This window comes from Brachyistius frenatus, unplaced genomic scaffold (genome assembly GCF_029030835.1).
Source record: "Brachyistius frenatus isolate BFR_SWC_R1_liver_20210118 unplaced genomic scaffold, ASM2903083v1 Contig_348, whole genome shotgun sequence".
Classification (NCBI taxonomy): Eukaryota; Metazoa; Chordata; class Actinopteri; family Embiotocidae; genus Brachyistius; species Brachyistius frenatus.
Genome location: NW_027210947.1, coordinates 83,472 through 106,297, shown reverse-complemented (window position 1 = coordinate 106,297; position 22,826 = coordinate 83,472). Strand labels below are relative to the sequence as shown.

Below are 22,826 nucleotides of genomic sequence, written 5' to 3'. Positions count from 1 at the left end.
TCCCAGACAAGTACGGTACGATAAGATAAAAGACAAAAGAGACGATGAGTGTGTGGGAAACGCAGATGGTTTCAACCTGCATGAGGGACAGAGTGACTGAGGAAAAAGTCAGAGGGTGTTGGGGGCAGGTTGGATGAGGGAAGGAGGTGAAGAGAACCTTTGTACTGGAACTTCAAAAGAAACATAAGAACCAAAGGGTTCTTAATCTCCATTCTTCCCCACCCAACTCCTCTGCATCACCATCATCTCTGATTGGGTGTAACTGGAACGTGCAGCAAAGCTTCACCTTGACATCAGTAAAATGTGGGAGGGGAGGGAAGGAAGGCAAGAAGGAATGAGGAATCTGCAACTAATCACTTTTTTAACTCACTACTTTTTCAGCTTAATTGCTGGTTGTTGTGAATTTCATTTCACATGATTTTGTGTTAAATTAATTCAGTTTAATTATGAAATGAGACCAACAAAGTTAAGACTGCTCCTGTTGTGCACAAACTGTGAGGTGTACAAAGCAGTGAGCATTCCAAGTTATGTCGCTTCTTCAACATCAGTACCTGAGTTAGACATGTTTTTGTGACCACTGGTTTGGGCAAATATGTACTCTCAACATGGACCTTAAATTTGAGCAAGGAGCGCAATTGTGGGGAGCGATAATTGTGATGTTGGCTAAAAAAAACTGCAAGTTTTAAATGCACTGAGTGGGTATGTTGTCATTTTGGAGAACCAAAATGCCATCCCACCACATTTAAGGTAGTTTGCATCGACTGTTTTCCCTCAGACATCTCAGAACATCGCAGTTGGACTAAGTGTTGACAATCTCATTCTGGTGGAAGAACAGTGCACATTTGCATATTTCAAAAATATCCCAAGAGTCTCTTTTCCATGGAGACCAAAGTGGTTCATTTTGGTCCAAACGGTTGTGGAGCTTTTACTGACTAAGTTTGGGGATGTTTTTTTTTTTTCAAAAATGAAAAGCATAGCCTGATGGGGGTAAGTTCTATGATTAGTCAATAAAGCTTCTATGCCACTGTTGCCAGGAAGTGACTTGGCTACTTTTAATACCCACTCAAAGTCCATCTTAAAGGGAACCTTCAGCATTTTTTAACCTGGACCCTATATTCCCATGATTTTGCAACTAAGTGATTAATTGGGACTCTTTTTGAAACTAGTCCAGAATTATGTGGACTTTAACTCATTTCCCTTGAAGTCACCAATAGTCACACAGAGAGATAAAAACGAAGGTATGAGCAGTGAATGTGAACACCAAATGAGCAATCACTGATGGCCATTGTTTGTAAGGGACTCCTTTTGTTCTAAATTGTTTAACTTGACTGTGAAAGGTTTATGCTTAAAATACATAGAGTTTACAAAAGTGAATTTATTGTGAGTGAGTTTATTGGCTGATTTAGATATATACTGCTGATGACGGTCACGATGGGGACAAAACAAAATAGCAGCTAATGAATGATAAAGCTAATGAGAGTCAGTTCATTTCCACATGTCTTCAAGCATTTTAAATCTTATAAATAGTTATATTATAACATTACATATGACTGACTTACTTTTTTTAAGCAGTATTTGGCAACTTTACAATGGAAATAGCCTTTAGCACTAAAGGAAATCTGTATTTCATCTATTCTTTTCTTTATTTCTCGTAGAAAATGTACACAATGACTGAATTATCTTCTAATTTCATCCAGTAGATGTAAACTGTGAATGATGTCCCACCACATGGCGGCTAAGCGGTTAACCAAGCAATCCGCATAATTATTTATGAAGGACTCTGAGTGCTGTTTTGCCCTGGGCTTGAATCTACTGAGTGAACTTCCAGCAGATGAGGCTGACCGGCAGATATATTTTCTTGGTGAGAGTGAACAGCACGGTTCTGCAGTGCTCAAGTTTGGAAATACTGCAGTTTGTGTAACTGATGGGAATTCAGAAATATATTTTTTGTGAAAAGCTCTACGTCGAGAGAAATGTCCTTCTATGCACATGTGGGATTGTAAAGTTCTGAAACTGTCCACTGAATGGACAGATGGTTGGATGGAGGTTTAATTCATGGAGCAATCTGTCTGTTTGTCATTTTAATCAACGTAATATTAAAATAATTCATTGTAATGCTCTTGTAACTGGCAGTAAACTACATCAGCATTTTATTTGTATTTCAATGTACTACATCTGTTACGCATTCCAGTTTCCGCAGAAGAAACCATAAAGAAATGGTACATGCTGTTGGCGGACAGTGTTCCTAGAAATATTCAGACACTTCAACCTGCAGTGAGGAACTTTTGTCTCCACCTCCTACCAGTAAGAGTAATTACAAAAACACCATTGACACATGCTTACATCACGGGTTCCGTTGCAGTCAAGTCTGTTGCTACTGTTGCTGCTATAAAACAATGGATATCCCATCGCACGCACATGCACACGCACGCACGCACACGCACGCACACACACACGCACACGGGGAAACCAGGGAAGCACATTACTAAAAACATGTACATCCAGTAGGAACCTATAGATACATTCCAATGAAGGAAAAAAACCAACTAAAATCCTATATTTATAATTTTATCATAAATATACCAAAACTAGGTTCATTGAGAAAGAAAAACTTCATTAAGAGTGAATGTTTTCCACCTGTTTGCAATAAATACAATTTCACTTTCACACTCAGTCAGACATTGATATCTGCAGCTACCATGTCAGGCCCTTGTCTATTTCACACAAGGAAACTTTGACATGTTGTTGACAGTAGGAGATGGAGGCGGAGCCACAGACACCCAACTGTCCAAACACGTGCAGGGTGGATTAACTGGAGACTCTAAACTGCCTGTAGGTGTGAATGTGAGCATGAAGGATTGTATGTCTCTACTTATCTCGGTGTTTAACACAATGTAAACACATTGTAATCCACAGTGATGTACACATAATCAGTTGTTATTCAACTATTAGGAGAAACCATGGAATTCTGAAGAGCTGCCTCTGAATCATTCTGTAGTATAATGTTCATCTGAGATTAAAGGAAGATAATCTGATGATGTCACAGAAGATAATCTGATGATGTCACAGCACAACAGTAGAAGTACAGCTTCATAAGTGTCAGAAAACATTTCCAACTAGTCTGAACAACATCTTACAACAGAAAAGTTCATTGTCAAGACAGCATGAAGAGCAACGCAACCAAACAGACCAAGCAGAAACCTGCATCGAAGAAAATATACCTGCAGTTTGTGGGCACTGCACAGATATTGGAACACTGCTTCGCACTGGGTGAAGACGGTAGGAGTTGTTTTTCTTTCTCTGCTAGAGTTTTGTCTCAAATTCAGGTCGTGAAGCGACACAGTACAAGTGAGTCTCACAATGAATGTGTGGTGCAACGAAATGTTCCAAACTGAGGATACATTGAAACTATAAGATGATTCCCAGAAAGATGAGGAAATAGTAGCTTAAGTAACTAATGTTCACCACACTGTGCAGCATCCCAACCATACAGGTCAGCAGACTGTGGTGGTGAGCTGGCACCACATAAAACCATTTACTGTGAAACGTCACATTCCTTTTATTTTTACTGTATTTACTTCACGTGGGAGTTTGGAAAGTTGTAGTCAGATAATACACATTTGTTTAATCTGTCACATGCTAACAGCCTGACCCGCAATCTTCAAAGTCTATTGTTTGTTAATTTTAACTTGGATAGACGTATCAAAACTTCAGATTTCCTCTCAGCATTGGCAACGTGTCCCACTTTGTCCCACACAAACATACTGTTTGCCCCACATTTGCTTTGTTGAGATCTGGTCACCCTCGTCACAACCCCCACAAAATAACTTATTTCACAATCAACATTTGATCCATTTGGTCTGATAACATTTTAAACTGTTTAAATCATTTTTCCCCATTCAAGTTAACGTCGGACTAAACCGAAAGTTAGCTGTCTCAGCCAGTGTAAGTCTCTGATGTGCTTGCTCTGTCTGCAGAACATGCTCAGCTTCAGGATGGAAATATACTTATTTGGCAAGAGGTTGATTGTAATAGACTTTTACGTACATTTAAAAGTCCCATACTCCAGCTTTAAACTGGAGATGAGACACTTTGTTTCAAGTAAAATATTTTGACAATTTTATTATTATGAGAATTTAAGCTTGCTGTATTTTGTACTTCATTTTATTACATCTTATTGGCCAGGATGTACGGTGATAAGTAACAATGGCTTCAAAATTAGTTTAGCATATTTATTGCTCCAGCTTTAATATAAACATTAAACATAATATGTTACATCAACCTACTTATTTTTGAAAATAATTTTTGGTCATGTAAGAAATAATTAAAATCAAAAAAATATGTTATTATTCGCTAGTATTTGTTGATTGTATGTTCAGCAAAGTTCTTTGCCAAAGCAAAAGCTCTTCCATAAATTATACACTTCTGAAATGTTTACATTGTTACAATTCGCTGACGTGCTTTTTATTCACTGTTGAACTGATTTGCAAATATTGAACACCAAATACATATGATATACATTATATTCTATCTATAACAGTGTCAAAAAAAATCTGGGCTGTTTCTGGTGTAAGTCATGCAGCACACTATTAATATTCATTTCCTGCTGAGCATAACAGTGGATGCTATTTTCTCGTCAAAGAGGGGTTTTCCCTTCCCCCTCTCTTCTTCCTCTTTCACCATCATTTTCTCCTTCTCCTAGTTCTCTCCCCCTTCACCACCCTCCTCTCCACCTCTCACGTCCTCTTTCCCAGTAACAGTGTGTGGAATCAAGGAAGCTCTGCAGTTTGCATATAGGTTGCTATTGCGACTGGCAGGCAACTTACACCATTCCTGCATACAGGATAAATCCTACGCCGTCACACATACAGTCTTTTATTAGCAGTAGACTGGAAGGTGTTGTTGGTGGGTTTTTTTTTTTTTTCGTTTACTTACTGTCTGACAGTTACGTCATTTTTCTTTTTTTATCTGAAGCACATGCGTATGTTTGTATGCTGTATGTATTCATGCATTGACATTCTAAAGCTACACCTTGAATATAATATATGACAATTGTCTTGGTGTTATTTCATTATTTGATGAGAAACTCAAAGCTAATTGAATCTGAACGAAAAATGTCTCATGAAAGTTTAGTCACTTTTACTTGTCTTTAAAAAGAAGCTTAAGCTGCTGAAAGCTGATTATATATTAAATCTGAACAACCACACAGGCTTACTTTATTACTTATGTCCTCGATTAAGAGGTGACTGTGACACAAATCATAAGGTTTTTTCCTAACTGAAAAATAACATCACTCAATTGATGACTCTGCTTGACAACAATGCCAAGTTCAGGCTACAGTAAAGTTCAGTCTGATACAATAGTCACTGAGTCAGGTTCCGTGTTTACAGAGTCATAAATTCTTGCAGGACTTGGCCGAGACACATGACAGAATACACTTTGGTCATGGACCAATCACAGACTGTGGACCCATTCACGTGAATTGGACAGTATAGGTTGTCCAGCCTGTTGCTCACTTTGTTACGTTACGTGTGCTCGTATTGGTTCAAGTCACCTCAACATGGAGAGTAACATTAGGTAGATTTCACAGAGGTAACATTGGTCAGTGACTGTACATTTAACCAAGCTTTTAACAAGGTAGTGTTTTGCTTTGGCGTATGAGCACAGCATGTATAGTGTTAGCAGAGCATACAGTGAGCTCGTGAGGCATTTGGTAGGGGAAGACAGCTAGTAAAATTGAATCAGTTCACCCTTGCGATGTTCTTCCGCATTAATGGGCAACTGTAAAACTAAGGTAAACAGTTGTACACTTGATGAGAGATATTTTCTTTTCTTATTCTAGATTGGTATTTATATTTAAAGCTCTGTCGTCCTCCAACCCAATTGATCATAGCTCAAGCATAAACATACCACAAATATTTTTCACTCTTGTTTTCGTAAAGTGTCGGCACAACAACAACTTGGAAAGGTTTCAGAAAAGATCAGGTTTCTGGGTTACAATAAAGGACCATTATAATCATTGTTTAAGTTAGCGACACACTGGGGCAGTGGTTTGCATTGTCACCTCCCAGTGAAAAGGTTCTGGGTTCAAATCTGGGCCTGGGCCTTTCTGTGCATGTTCTCCCTGTGCCTGCGTAGGTTCTCTCCAGGTACTCCAGCTTCCTCTAAAAACATGCATCTCTGGTTTATTGGTGATTATACAAATTGCCCTTAGGTGTGAAGCAGAGCATCAGTGGTCTTTGTTTGCATCTGTCTGTGTTGGCCCTGCGATAGACTGGTGAGCTGTCCAGGGTGGTGAGCTGTCCAGGGTGGACGCTGCCTTCAACCAAAGTTAGCTGGGATAGGCGCCAAACCCCCGTCACCCTGTTCAGGATAAACAGGTATAGATAATGGATGGATGGAGGTCCCAAACTGAGTCTTTTATTGCACTCTTGAAGATATTTTTTGTGGTTTTAAGTACCAGAACCATTTCAATGTAGTTTTACACCCCCTTTCTTAAGCTTCTCTCTGGAGCTCTTACATGAACAAGCTTTTTTTGTGTCTATGTCTTTAAGGCACATTGATCTCAATGACCCTCTCTTCTGATTGGCTGACTTGTTTCTGAGTGACACAGGTCCAGATCAACCACAGGATTTCTTTTGAGTCTTGTAGCCTGCTACCTCCGCAATGCTATGACTGCTCTGTGTTTTCGTCCAGATAAAAGTTTAGATAGTGGGCTGTGCTGAGGGCGGACATAGGCCTTGAGTGTGGGCTATGTGACATCATAAACTTACGTAAGTCCACATGGCACAGTCTCTCTGTGGACTAAGGGTTTTGACACTTTTGCAGTATTTATATTGCACCTAGACCTGCTTTATAATCACAAAAGAAATGGAAATCTCATAAATGTTATGTTATATTGGTCCTTTAAGGTTATGGAACAATCATGGTGGAAATAAAGGTAATGTAGATGTTCAGTTTAAAATGAACAGTGGCCTCCTGTGCTACAGAGACAGAGGGTTGTCACTTATGAATGTAATAGGGAGTTAAGAGTAAGGGTAAGTTAAGGCTGTTTGACATGAAGGGAAAAGAGTTGTTCAAAAATGAATGGTGTTTTGTCAGTTGTACGTTTTACATTACTCATGCTGAAGTAGCATGGGGCCACCAGTGAAGATACATGGTTCTCTGGGAAGTGGAAAAGTACATTCAGGAAACATATTACATTAGTGCCTCTGAAGCACAAAAAGCTATTCCAGTTCAAACAAATAATACAGGTGCAAATGAAGCCCCCCCCCCCCACACACACACACACACACAATATAATGTGTTTTAAGCAAACTATTCCTGTTCATATCTGAGCACAGACAATGCACTCTCATCAGTTAATTTTCCTTAATTAGTCATTCTAAGTTCCATGTCTCATTTGCAGCAGCCTGGGGAGCTTTGTTAGGGCACACAGTATCCCAGTCGACTGCAATAAAACTTCTGTTACTCTACTAAGTGACTGACTCCAGTGATCAGTTGTTTGTGGCAAATAAATCTAGACAGCAGTAAAACAAACATGTAGCTTGTAGCAGCTTAAAAATAAAAAGGTTTCACAAATCTATTAAACCAACCACCATGCAGACTACTTGACAACAAGGGCTCACAAAATCTGAACCACTAACCATTTTACAGTTTCGTGGTTGTTGGAGATAAACACCAGAGAAGAGGCTTCATGATGGTATCCATCTGATGTCATTATGTGTGGAAGCTACCAAAGTCCTTTCTCCCTAACTTCTTAAACATGCAATAGTCAGTATCTTATATGTAAAACACAAAATGTAAAACACTGCTAATATTTTAAAAACCTGAAGACGAATTCCCTCATTGTCTCCACCAACCAAACAAACTGAATCAGACTAGCAGGCCTGTCACAGGCCTAAAGCCTGTTAGCGTGTTTAGCTCTGATTGGGCCGTTATTTTTTGCCATTGCCAGCAAAAATAAATGCTGGCATATGGAAGGTAGTTCAACTTTCCCCAGGTCATTTGGATGGATGACTTTTGACTCTTTAGTTGCAGTGGGTGGTACAAAAATGTTTTTGAAAGAATGGAAAGGAACGGTGTCCTTTTATGTTTGTGGATCATGGGTCAATAAGGTGGCATCCCATGTGCATCATACAGTAGGATTTTTTTCGTCTTAGCTGGCAGGCCGCCACCTCTGTTTGGGTGTTGAGAGACAGACAGGTTGTTTAGTCATCTGCGTAACACAGCACCTCAATGTACTAAAGCGACTGCTACTGCACAGCTCACACCACACCGTATGTGTAGAGAAAGGACCACGTTAGCATCTATTCAAATTCAAGTGCAGAGTACATTTTTGATGCTGTTTAATGTGCTGCAGCTGAGCGACTAATTAGCTATCTAACCTGCTTAGACTGTTTTCATGTTTACTAGTGATGTAAGAAGGATAATTTAGCAGGAAATCTCATGTAGGTTGTTGTTGTGTAGCAAGCTGCTGTCTGAGTCACTGTGACTGTCTGCTCTCCTTATAATAGAATGCTAACCTCACTGCATTCTGCATCATTTGATTGGCTGTATAGATATAAAGTCTCCCTCTATTTAGATGATGCCTCGGTTTATTGTGTGAAATAAATTATTGCAATTAAAAAATTGTATTTTGGGCTTCTAACTTTTTTTTCTAAAAGAAGTATACTGGAGTTACAGAGCAGATACAGTATGTATGTTGTAGCAGACACAACATACAATTTACCTTAAATAATGCTTTCCAAATGCAACTTAAAATAATTTAATGCATGAATTCCTGTTGCTCATATATAAGAAATGATCAAGTCGATATGACATGTGATGAGTAAAATCTTAGTGGACATCATCAATCCATGTTGATTGATGAATTGCCACTAAATGCATAAAATCAGCATCTCGCTCTGAACTGTACTTATTTTCATACATATATGAAGACGTGTTTACAAATTGTTTTTGTCATCAGATTCTAACATCTACACGTTGCGACATTGGCTGGCAACGGTATGTGAACCTCTAGGATTAGCAAATAATTTGAAGTTGATATTAGGTTAATTTGGTTATGATTAATGTACAAATCTGATGATGTTTTATGTCATATTCATGCAGAATCCTAGAAAATCCTAGAGGGCTTACAAAGCCCCACTCTATAGGAGTCAACAAGAGTGATACAGTATACTGTAGGTGATATGTCAAATTGTTGTATGATCTGACACCAGGGACACAGGAAGACATACAATATAGAATATTGTGTATGCAGTCTATAGTTTTGAAACAAGTCTATGATTATGAAGAATAAATTAGAACACATTAAAGGCACACTAAAGATTACCCTCAGGCCACATTCAAACAGACAACAGCAAAAAAAAAAAAAAATGCAGCCCTCTTATTTATTTCAGTGGGGCTGTTGTGTTGCTGGTCACCATAAGAACATTCCATCGTTTTAGAATCCTGTCCTATATAGTTATGAAGTAATATTATAAACCACTGTAGAGTGTTTTCATGCCCCCGAAGGTATTGATCAATCATCCTATGCGGCCTCCCTGAATAGAATTACATTATTTCACCGGTAACTGAAGCACCATGTCCCTTCCAGTCGTGTAGAGATTGAGTTTAATTTTATTAGATATGAATCCAGTACTAAACACACTATTCAAATCAAACTTTTCACTGAATCTAGGTTTAGCTTTCAAAATGCAAGCAAGTAAAGTTATAAATAACTTGGATTAATGGAAACATAATTAGTGACTTAGAAGAAAGAAACAGCAGATTTTAGTGACAACATGTTTCCACAACATGAGAACGCCATGAGCAGCAGTGAATGTACTGTACTGAGCAAATACAGACACATTAAAATAACACGTACAGATTACTATTATTATTTATTTTAAGTGCTGGTTGCTTTGATTGATTTGTGATAAAAAATATAAATTAACATCTTTAAAAATAGATGTTAAAGTTTATCTGTGTATACACAGTAATGAAAATAGTATTTGACCGAGAATATATCATTGTGCTAATGCTTATACTTTATAATAGCACAATCAGCCACAGCAGTATGGGTTCTCCCTGGCTTGTAAAGTAAGAATGGAAGAAGCTGAGTAAGGAAGTTTCTGGGTCAATAAGCTCTGGTTTCCAACAAAGGGTTTTAGGATTGAAGGCAGCATTTGAGAGCCAATAAAACAGTAAGGACAAAGGCCCCATGAATGTCTTTAAAGTTGACTTTCCAAGTGGAAAATGTAGGAATTATGATAAATAAAATGAGTGACACATCACAACAAAAAAGGTGCAGAAATGACGAGTTTATACTGTATATTGAACACAGTTTTTGCAATAAAGAGCTAGTTGAAACACAAAAACTCCTCTGTGCCACTTTTGATGGTGCAACATCAAGCAAACAGCTATCTCAAACTAAATCCTTACTTTCACTGTTTCAGTTTCTCCAAAGCTCCTTCTTTCTGGGACAATTTATAAGGATTGTTATCCACATAGATGTGCATGTTATTTATAAAAGCCACTGATCTGATAGTCATCTGATGACACAAGTGAAACACATCTAAAGTTGAATTTTGAAGCAATTCAAAAAATTACTCTTGGCATCTCAGAAATATCTCCTTTACCCACTCATTACTACACTGGATAGTATAGAGCATTTTTTGAGCTGGGATTGAGAGAAGAGATGTGAGAAAGAAGAAACGGAGCGAATGATGTGGAAATACAGGATGAGATGAAGGAAAAGAGGCAAGATTGACCCAAAAATAAAGAAGGGAAGAGCGTTAATGAGTACACTCAGGTTTGCTCAGTTGCTGTGACAACGCACTAGCTCATTGCTTCAAGCTACAAGACTGCACATCTGATGAATAGACACACGCGCACACGCACACGCACACGCACACACACACACACACACACACACACACACACACACACACACACACACACACACACACACACACACACACACACACACACACACAGAGTGTAGAGTCAAGAACACAGTATATCCCCTCAAGCTATTGTCATCAGCACGGGTTGCAGCCATCCAAAACCCATCAGTACACAACACACTTCGCTGACAACCAAAATGGCACATGACCATATGCCTGCACGCTTATGTGTACGTGTCTCTGCAGTGCAAACTATCAAATAGGTAAACAGACATGCCAACATTACAAATGCAGCCAAAGCTTTTAACCAAATCCGTAAGGACCACCGTGCTGTGACTGTGCCAGTTGGAGCGAGCTGAATAGTTTGGAGGAGGAAAGAAGAGATCTCGAAAAAGGACGGAAAAAATACCCCACAATGCAGCAGATCCTCCTGCATCAGGACCTCAGGCATCCACACTGACAGGCAGAGCATGCAAAACAATGGAAATATACTTCCTATGTATAGCTGATCAAAATTGTGTGACTTTGACCATATTTATGAATCACAAACCTGGCACTAAAGACACGTTGTAGGGCTGTCCTGTCTTAATGTCTTTGCTTTAGCTCTTCAGGCAGGAGATAGTGCTTTTTGTCAATCACCTGAAGTAAGGTTAGACATAATGATTTACATACTTATTCTGCAGTAGATATCTGTGATTGTATTAGAGCTTTGTGGGCATCGGAAAGAAGGATTCATCCTTTTTTTTCATCAGTATGAATAAATAGACAAATGCCTAAAATATCCGATTAGTCTTGACATTATACTTCTCTGGAGGGCATTCGGATATGTTTTAAACTTTTATCCAGTATGGCTATTGCTTGGACAGACAGCCCAAATCAGATTTTTGTCAGATTTTTGTCAGATCTAAAACCACATTTGGAGGTGGTTTGAAATGCGATTCCAATCTGATTTCTACAGATGTGACTTAGTATAAACGCTCAGCTGGCTCAGATTGGATTTTTTGCATCACTTGCAACGCGACACACAGTAGCAACATCAATTTAAGAGTGACAGAGTGAGCAGCATCAGCATTAGCATTGTTAAATATGATACCCATACATAGGATGAAACAGTCAACCTCCACTTGCGTCCCCCAGTGTGTGCTATTATGTGCTGATATCACATCGTATGAGCCTGGCATTACAGGAATCTGTTACTATAACCTTGCTAAATAATATTTCATTATTTTTCTAGCGATAGAGATTTTATTTTATTTTATTTTATCAAACATAAATCTAATGTTGAACCCTTCCTCAACCTTTATTGGACCAGTTTCGGGTTAGCTTTCCTAACTGGTGAGTTACAAATAACTAAAACAGGAAAATCTGTAATCACCTCTTATTGGCTATGGCAAAAACCTGGCATTTTAGAGGCAAATTTATACGATTAATATTTGAATATCAAGTATCTTTGTTGGACACATTCCAAAACCAGGTCCAATGCAAAATCATGAAGTTGCTAACTAAGAGATTTCCTAAAATTGACATTGTTTGACACTCCCAAGCATACAGTTCACTGGTTATCGAAGTGTGGTATTAGGGAGTGTTGTTTTGTTATCTTCACAAATTATCTTTGCCTGAATAAAGACGCTGCCTTAAAGTCACCTGACACCTGATATAATCTGCTGCTGCTGATGTTTATCATCATAAACAGTGAGGCTGACAGTCAGCACCGGGTAAATGAGAAACATTTTACTTCAGTGTTTCTTCTCTGCCTTGTTGCCAATAAAAAGAGCCAGAAGAGATAACAAAAAAAAGAAGAAGCATGAAATAGTGTAAGAACTTAATGAATCCACATATTTTGCAACCAACAAATAGATAAAAAAATTAATGCAGCATCTTGTTTTTTCAACGTCTGTGCTTGCCATACATAAGTAAGATGGAGGTAACAGCAAACATAAACATGTGAAACTAAACTCCAAATCACAGAGAAGCCTACAACTGTAGTTGTAGTTAATTAACTATGAACGGTGATAAAGCAGCTCAGTAGGGCTCAGGCTGTAACATGTTTGTTACGCCTCCCAAACAGGACCAGTATATCATGCACAAGAACACACAACGATGTCACATTCATTGGGATGAGGCCATATTGTAACTGACTATGCTATAGATACTACAGGTGTGAATGACTCAATGATATTAGCTGTGGATTTGATTGTATACTGATTTTTATCACAGGTTTAGAACATCTTTGATTCCTGGATTTATTTATTTTTTTCAAATATTAAATGCAATTATTTCTTGACTTTATTAAATTAGGTGGTATTCTCCTTTAAGCTGTACTGTGGTAGCAGGTCTGCAGCAACCTCCAATGATCTCTAAACAGTAGGTCACAGCTGCAAGGACAGTGTATTTGGATGAGTGTTTGAGTGTGTGTGTGTGTGTGTGTGTGTGTGTGTGTGTGTGTGTGTGTGTGTGTGTGTGTGTGTGTGTGTGTGTGTGTGTGTGTGTGTGTGTGTGTGTGTGTGTGTGTGTGTGTGTGTGTGTGTGTGTGTGTGCATGCGTGCATGTGTGCATGTGTGTGTGTGTTTCTGCATGAGCACAGAAGGGAAATTTCCTCCCCTTGGGGCCAGTGAAGGACCTGGGGGTTCCAGTTGACAACACTGATAACTAAGATCAGCTGTTCAGCCAGTGAACCTCCTCCAGCATGATACAGACACACACACAACCACACAATGTGTGCAAGTTGAGCAGAGGTGGAGGGAGAAACAGATGTTTCATTGAAGCATCTTCTCATCCTCATACTGAGTCCTCAAGGCACAAACACACAGACAGCCCAGCTCTGCAGAGCACAGCACAGAACCTCTCAATCTCTGTCTCCTCTTTGATGTCAGTCCAACATGAGGCACGACGACAAAGGCAGCATCACTGTGCAAATCAAAAATTCATTAAAAACGGAACTGTGGAAGGTATACCTGTAGAATATTGATGTGGAGCTCGAGAAATGATTCAAAAATCAAAAAATTAAATACTGCAAGAGGTTAAAATCGAAAGGACATAAATATATTACATTTGAATTGCATGTCTGGCAGATGCATGAAGCCAAAATACATTTTATTATGCACATTTGAAGGAGCACAGGGCAGGATTTTGTGGTATTTTGTGTTGAGGTTGCAGACTGCAAACCAACAAAACACACCTTGCTGCACTCTACCCTTCCAACTGTGTAAGAGAATCTATGGTGGACATGAAAATCACAAAAAACTTGAGAGACCCCTCTTTAGAGTCAGTGTTTGGTGGTAGGCTACTGTACAGAAATGGAGCTGCAACGTGTCGTAGTTTGTGGAAGAGGACCCACCCACTATGTAGATATGAAGGCGTTATTCTAAGATAACAAAAAGACAGACATTCTTAGCTTCTGGTGATCATGCATAAATATAATTGTAATTAATGAATATTATACTCCATTTCTGCCAACAGAGCCTCCTAAATCCTTCACACCGAACCTTTAAAAAGATTAAAGATATCAGGTGAAAGTATGGTGTCATCTGCATACTGTTCTTTTTTTGAGGGGTTAATTTTTGTCACTAGAGTAATTATTCTTCCATCAAGCATGTTACTGATGATATTCAGCACTTGCACAACATAAATAAGATGTGTCCTTCACCGCTTACCTTCCTAAGCAGGTTGCAGATCCTCTCAATGTTCCGCAGTCTCTCTCTCTGTATGGGAAAAAATAGGAAACTGATTGAATTTTCAAAGATTCGCACAACATTTCGTCATGTGGTTGTTGGAATCTGATGAAAGATTAAGCTGAACTGAAATAGTGCAAATATATACTTGCACTGTCAGATACCCTTAGGCACTTCTAAATGTTAAATTGTGTAGTGAGTCTATTTCGACAAAGCAATGTTGTTTCAAATGACACACTGCTGTCTACACTTAACGCAAATTTGAATGAATGACTTGCCAACATATGTCGTTTGTCTTTGCGATTAGAATAAATGTGTTTTTGGGCCATCTGTTTAATGCACACAAAAAACATACATACAGTATGGTGGTATTTAGTTAAACATAAACTCTTTTGTGTGGACGTGTACAACTTGTACTTGTATAGTGCGGTGTTCCAAAACAGTCGCAACCTTCTTCGGCCAGTGCAGTTTGAAAATAGGTAAAAGTCCCTCCCTTTCTTCTATGTAGCCTGGACATTGACAGTGAAATGTGTTCAGCGTTTCATACTCAGATTGCGGACCAGTATTAGTATCCAATCTGTACTTGACAGTGTCAACACATTCATGCACTCAAAACAGCAAGAGTAAGTACGTGATTTGAGATACAGCCTATATGTCCAATGCTCGAAGAGGTCCAAGGGAACTTGTTTGGGTCTATAACATGTCGGTCCACGATGTTTACATAAGTTTCTATATTTCAATATGTGAGTGTTCTTAGCTTGTATATTACGCTGTGAATTGCAGCATCAGCATTCACCACAATGCTGACTCTAACAGCCACCTTCTAACCACAGCTTTTAGCATCATCATCATCAAAAATGTATTAATTCCTATGGATGACGCAACCGAGACTTGACTGGCGGTGCTGCGGGTTCTACAGGGGCGGATGCACACCTCTGGCTGCTTATAAAATCGTATATTAATCTGATCGTCAATCTGTTTGTGTGTCTTTTGACTCAGTCAGTTTGACTTTATCTGGGCCTCTTATGAGCCATGCAAAACGTCAACAACGGAGGCTCCACGGGAACGATAAAATATATGAAAATATATTTAGGCTCATGCAGAACATCAAAGCCAGTGTGTCTAAAGCTGAACTAATATTTAGTAACCACACTAGAAAAACAGGATTAAAATGCATGAAAATGTGCTGAAATAATTGGAGTGAAAACACATTTTGCTGCTTATGAACACTGTATTTATGGGTGTTGCTGCGCAGTGTTCTGCTTATTGTTATTTACTTTTTATATACTGAAAGTCATGGGCAGTATCTGTATCTTTATACCTTAGCCTAAATTGAGCCTTGGTTTTTTTTAATCTGAGCATTTCTTTCCATCATATGTTTATTGCTGAGTGTGGGCAAGAAGCTCATGAATTTGTTTTTTTTGTGTAAAAATGTGCCGGCAAGAATTTACCCCTGCTGAAGGACAGTAGGAGCAGGCAAGCAGCAGTTTGTGTGTATGAGACAGACGTAGGCTCCCACAAGCTCAGACAGGCAGAAAGTGGTGTGTGTGTGTGTGTGTGTGTGTGTGTGTGTGTGTGTGTGTGTGTGTGTGTGTGTGTGTGTGTGTGTGTGTGTGTGTGTGTGTGTGTGTGTGTGTGTGTGTGTGTGTGTGTGTGTGTGTGTGTTTGTTTGTATGGAGGCAGTGAGAGGTGGCTTGTGTAAATTCGCAACTGTCCGTCAGTTATTTCAAACACACAGTAGCACCATGAAATATGATTTTGCTGGAGCTAAATTAGTCAGGGATTACAATTTTAAACCACAGACTGTATATATATAAAAAAAAGAACATTGTCTTTATCTCTATCTGTAAAGGGAAGCCAATGCAGAAGTGCCTTGATGTGCAATACAGTGAGGGCTACTAGGGGATGTGGGACACGTTACCAGGGCTGAGAGGTAGTCTAAAATGTTTCTATTCCTATCTAAAATCAAACATCATAACACACAACCAGACTTTTCAGATAACAGGCCAGGCCAGTAGACTAAACAATTATATTTTATTTCAATGCAGCTGTCCAAACTACCACACCGAGTAAACACAGTGAGCATAAAAGGAAGCTAACATTTTACAGGAGATGGTCTTATGTGGTGCTGACTACATCAGTGTGCTGGGCTGCATGGTTGGGATGCTGTGCAGTTGGTAAACAAAAGTTATTTTACTACTGTTTCCTCATCAGTGGAAATGTATTTGTTGTAGCCGTATTTCCTTATTTTAGAAATGTTGAAAACATTTGGGACATTGTGTGGACACTGGACAAATTATAAAAATGCTGTGCAGACCCACATGAAGTGGGACACCTGTTCACCCTAACTGTGCTTCTAAATGCAGTGCTGCTGTACTCCTAGCCTGCCGTCACCAAAGACTAAACATGAGACCTGCAGGGTTGTTGTATGCGGAATTAAAGATTACTTTCTACAACGGACTTGTGATTGAGTAACCATACCTCTTTAGCCTTTCACTCTCACAATATCTCGGCCCTTAATGAAATAGTTTTTAAAAGAATATTGAAACATTTGCTTTTTTACAGAAAGATTGTTACAACCTCATGTTTGTGCATTAAATATAAAGATAATATGGCATTTATATCCTCAGTTATTGTAATTAAAAATGTCCAAGTCATATTTACATTCACGTCAGTCTCATGCTCTTATCAGCCTTGTGTTTTCTGTTCAAAAGTATTTACCTGACTGTATGCTGCCAGCCCATCTCTAAAGAGCTGGTAGACATGATTAGCAACTTGTTGGTTTATATCGCAGCAAGGAGTTGGACCAAAATAGATCTACAAGAAGGGTGAACATTGGACTTACATTCACCAGGTGGCCAGAAACACAACTTCAAAGCAATGTTTATGTTATTGTGTTTGCTGGCTGAGTAATTCTCTTTGTGCAAACACAATTCACTTTCCCAACATACAGCTCCTTCCACTACTGCTGCTTTTAAAGTACAGATATAATAGTGGTGTTATTCTTCTCAAACCATTTTTAAACAGAGAATATATAAAAATGATAAAACATGACGACCTTTCCAGCCTAGTCAAATGTTGGTCCTTCGTGTGCCACCAAAACAGCTCAGCTCTGTCGAGGCCTGGACTCTACAAGCCCTCTGAAGGTGTCCTGGTATCAGGCACCAAGACGATAGCAGCACATTCTTTCAGTCCTGTAATTTGTAGGTTCTGACTTGTTCCAGAACATTCCCCAACACCCTGTCACCACATCATGGTTTATCCTTCCTTGGACCAATAGTGGACCAAGAAGCACTGCACAAGTCTTGTCATTTTGAAGATGTTCCAACGCAGTCATCTGGCCATAACTATTTATCCCTCATCACAGCCGCTCCTCTTTACAGCAACCTGTTTCTCCTGAATCCAACATGTTGACAACAAGAATCGACTCTTCACACAGGCGTGTAATATATCCAAGAACTTCAAGTTCACTGCTGTTACAAGATGATATGTTATTTACTTCATTGTGGCATTGTCTCATTGTTATTTCAAAGTCAAATGCATTTCTGTTCTGCAAATGCTGAAGGGGCGTTTATAACATTTTCCTACATATGCATTGATGAGCATGTACATATAAATATTTGATTGCTATTTTTATGAAGTACAGACTGCTACAGAGGTTTCTCCTGGAGAATGATTAATTTATGGTTGTGCTCTAAATAATGAAACCAGAGGTTCCTGGGTAGGAGGCGGCAAACAAGTCTGAGGTAATACCACTGCAACAATAGTGAGAGACAGAGAGATAGGAGGAAACAAGTGAAAGATAGTTTAAAAATGTGGGTGACCACTGAATCATTTTGTCACATTTATTTCTTGTGTATGTGCATGTTTCGATTTGCTTCCACCTCTTCTGTCTCTCATCTCCCCAAAAAGGCCTCATGGGAGTTTACCTCATTCCACAGAAGCATTTAAAGGAAACTTTTTATTGTTTCAAATGTTTCAGAGTGTAAGGAAAATCCATTTCAGCTGAGGGAAAGTTTGACTTTTATGTGCAATGTACAGCAGAAAAAAAAAGGAGAATCTGTGATTGGGAGGAGGTATAGCTGAAAAGTGCGGTCGCGGGCAGAATTTATATTCAGGTTTGTGGATTATAGATTTCAACAGCGTGAAACAGGAAGTCTTTCATGTTCTTCAAAACGAAGAAATGTAACCCCTCCTTCTGTCCTCAGTGTGACCTCGACCACTGAGTATATAGATTTACATGCACACATACTCCTGTCTCTCTGACGAAAACAAACCACACAGCCATGAAAGGCTCGGTCTGATAGGCAATTATCTCCACTGCTAATGTCTATTTCTGGTCGAGACTGTGCACCTAATCAAGGACCGGACCGACTCGCTTCTGCACAACATCGTCCCCCCCACGCATTCATCTCCTGCCGGGTTTGAACGAGGACGCGCAAAATATATTCGGCTCAAACCAGCGCTTGTGTGTTTGTGTTTGTCGGTGTACGTGTGCCTCTACCGCCACAAATGTCTACTCATTAGCAAGCAATTAGGGTGAGGCCTCTTTGAAATGTTACTCAGCGAGAATTTGCTTGACAACCAGGAGAGCGGCGCGGAAGTATAAACAAGAGTCAAAAAGGAAGGGAAGGTGATGGCTTGGTGAATGACAAGTGGGGCTGTGAAGGGTGGATGGTGTGAGGATTTTAATTTGACCTTGATTTAACCAGGTAGACCGATTTAGGAGTAAATTTACAGCTTGAACAATAAACCTCTATAGATGGAAGAGTGTGTTCGCAATGTTTAAATGCTGTAAGATAAATTTCCCCTTAGACTGAAGTAAGACTGAGACGTAAGATTTGGAGACAGGCATGGTGCAGCGAGGGAGATGGAGTGATTTAAGGAGAGGGTGTGAAGAGGCTACAGAAACTGTCATCACTTGCGCTGATGTCCTTGGTGGGATGCTGATGAAAAACATTAAAATTCGTAAAAAAAAAGAAAAGAAAAGAAAAAAAGCACCCAGTTTCTCTTTCATTCATCTCTCTCCTCAGTTATCTCTCTGATTCCAAAATTATAGCTCCCGGCTATAGCTTCATTCCTTCATAATAGAGTGCAAGTGAATATGTAAGAGAGTGCATCCGCGCCGCTCTGTGTAACAGTCACACAAACAACAGATGCCAGCAGCCGAAACTACACAATACACTAAAGGCAACAATGCTATGAAAACTGAAGTGTATTTTCATCTCAGGACATCTGTGTTTGTTTGTCTGCATGTGGGAGAGTGTTGTGTATCTGCGTGAAATCATGGCTGTCTATAAAAACGTAACCTTTTTTTTGTGGAGCATTAGATAATGGGTGCATAACTGTGTTTATACATGGCTAAAAAACTACAATAGAAGTGTACTTGTTCCGTAAATAAGGTGAAAAGTCAGACTTGACTACCGGTGCTGTGTTCCAAATGACATACTTCCCTTAGGACACCAACAAATAGTGATCTTACATATTAGGACTGTTACTTGTATAGTGCAGGAATTTTGACAGATTAGTGTTGTTTCAAATCACACACTGCCATTCCGCATAGACCGGAAATAACCTCAGCATGTGAATACATCCCCCGCCAATTTCTTTTTAAATTATTTTTGACTATTTTTTCCAGAAATATAAGTGTTTTTGTGCCTGCCGTTTAACACACTGATGGCTTCTGTCCAGCAGCAGTAGTGGAAAAATAAACACTTTTGTGAGGTGTTCAGGAACAGTGGCAAATGCCTGCGACGGCTTTATTTGATAATTCTTTAAGTTAGTGTCCCCTTCCTGCTACATAACCAAGATGGCGAGTGTTTAGAGTGAAAAGTGTCCAGTGTTACACACTTCTTTTTTGGACCATTTTAAGTGCATCATCCTGCTACTTGTACTGCACTGCATGTTTCTGTACTGGACTGTGTGAACGCACTTATGCAGTCAAAATAGGGTGTTCGTACACAAGTAAGCCATTTGGAATACAGCACTAGTTTCATAGCTGTAAAGGGCAGTACAACAAAACAAGTAGGAATGAAGTGTACAAATAAAACTCCAGAGCTCCATTTCGTCCTGGTGTTGGTTTGTGTGGATGATGACAAGGTTATTTGTCACTTTTCAGTATTATGACAGGAGAAATAGGACACGGGGCTGTTTGTGAACACTGTCAACTAGGAAGTGGAACATTCCCAAATGGGAACTTTCAAAATTACAAACTGATTGAACACATGATGTGTTAAGACAGCATGTCAAAGTTGAAAAAAGTGGAGCATATTCTCCAATTTTACCTTGATTAATGGCTAACAATTTCACTTACGTGATCTGATTTTCCTGTGTGACTAAGCCTCAAGTAAGACATCATGCTGCATTCTAAATGTAAAACACAGTTTTTATTCAGTTTTTTCTATGCTATTTGCTAGTTGGCTATTCTCACTTTATGAGTCTAAAGGGCTGATGCCACAGCATAAATTAGATCATATTCAGATCATATACATTCGTATATATAGTAACTGACAGATTTTCAAAATGTTTGACCGCTGAAGCCTTATATTAACTTCTTCTGAGTAAATTTATTTTTTGTACAGAAAGATGTTGTGGATTTTGCCTCCCATATTCCAGTGGAATGAAAAGGATATTTGAATGGTCACAGGATGAGGAATTACACAAAGAAAAAAAAAAAAAAAGTTTCAATCTACACTGGTTGGCCATGAAGCAAACCCTTTGTAGTGAACATGAGGCACAAATACCACAGGCCTTGTTTTGTGCAACAATGTTTTCTCAAATTCTACCAAAGCTAAGATAAGGCTTCAGCAGTCAGTGTTGGGCAAATCAAGTCTTCCAAAGCCTCTTTTTATGTTTCTACAGGCACTGTTCTCATGCTGAGGAAGAGGAATGATACATCCTGGCAGGCACATGTTGGTTTGTTGCTGGGACTGTACAATAAAGCTTCATGCAGTTGCCAGGACAAAGATACCCACTGCCATAACTGCCACGACTGTAGCCTCACATTAACGTCAGCCTAACTTTAAAATGCTTTTTAGCATATAGGAAGAACTGTACATTTTCTCCCACCATCTTTAACAATGTAATCATGGTACAAATGAATTCCTTCATGGCCTGTTTGGATAGGAACTGGATAACATTTTTAATGAACAAAGAACATAATATTAAGATGGACCAGAAAAAAAAAACTATCTTTAACTCTGTTGTGTGCAAATTGTAAAACCAGCAATTGACCAGTATAATTTTTGCAATACAAACAAATTATTTCTGTAAAATGTATATATGAACTCTGCGAATATAGCTGTAAGAATTAACTGTGAGAATTAATTCCCCTGTCCTGTTTGTTTCAAAGTTACGACATGTTATTGTGAGATGGCAGAAGTCAAAGAGGAAAAAATAAAGTTGAATTTTTAAAGAAAATGGTTTCATACTGAAAACCTACAGTTGAAACACTGAGAAATACAGTAAATCTGTACATGTTTTTTTTTCCTTAAAATGCACTACAGACCATGTTCAGAGAATCAGGTCTGAAGTTGCGTCAGACACATTCTCAGGAGTGGAAATACAAGAAACGGTAACCAACCCTCACTGTGAATTCTTTGGACAGTGACTTGTTCTATTTTCATATGAGTTCAGACATTACAAGGAGCCTGTACGCCACAGCTGGCAAATTAAAGTTTATTATGCGATCTAAATGATTTGGACATTTACATCACAGCATACAGCTCCTACAGCTAATATCTCGATCAGGGTTGCAGTGCATGTGTGAAAGCATTTTTAAAAAAGTTGCTTGAAATAAAAAAAAAAAATGAGGATGCATTTTACATGGAAGTGCTAAACGTGCTCACACTGGCTGAAGTTGAAGTGGCAATTTAACTTTATGAGTAAGTTTAAGTGCCAGTTAAAGTGAAAATGTTAAAAGGAGTTGAGGATTATGTTGATATTCAACCACTGAGAGGATTTGAAGTCAGATGAAGTTGAGCTCAGTTAAAGTTCAAGTGTTGAAAGATTTTGCCAACTTACGTTATGAACTGCAAAACTGTCAGTGAAACATTTGAAACAATGAAGTTGAAGTTCCAGTTGAAATGGAAGTGCTTAATGTGAAAACAAAGAATTTGAAGATTCAGTTGAAGTTGAAACACTGAAAGGATTTGAAATGTCTGTCAAAGTTGGGCTGAAAGTGACAGTTGATGTGAAAGTGCGGAAATAATTTTGTACCACATTTTCAATGTATGAAATGAAAAACTGGCAGTTAAACTCTAAAAGC

General features: G+C 38.9%; 1 protein-coding gene across 1 annotated transcript in view; it reads right to left on the bottom strand.

Annotated features, from left to right (window-relative positions):
• The window catches only part of cnih3 (cornichon family AMPA receptor auxiliary protein 3), an 83,940-nt gene that overhangs the window by 38,244 nt on the left and 22,870 nt on the right, over nt 1-22,826 (bottom strand). Inside the window, 1 exon segment of the mRNA XM_069723852.1 lies at nt 14,543-14,590. Coding sequence (XP_069579953.1) covers nt 14,543-14,590 — 48 coding nt within the window.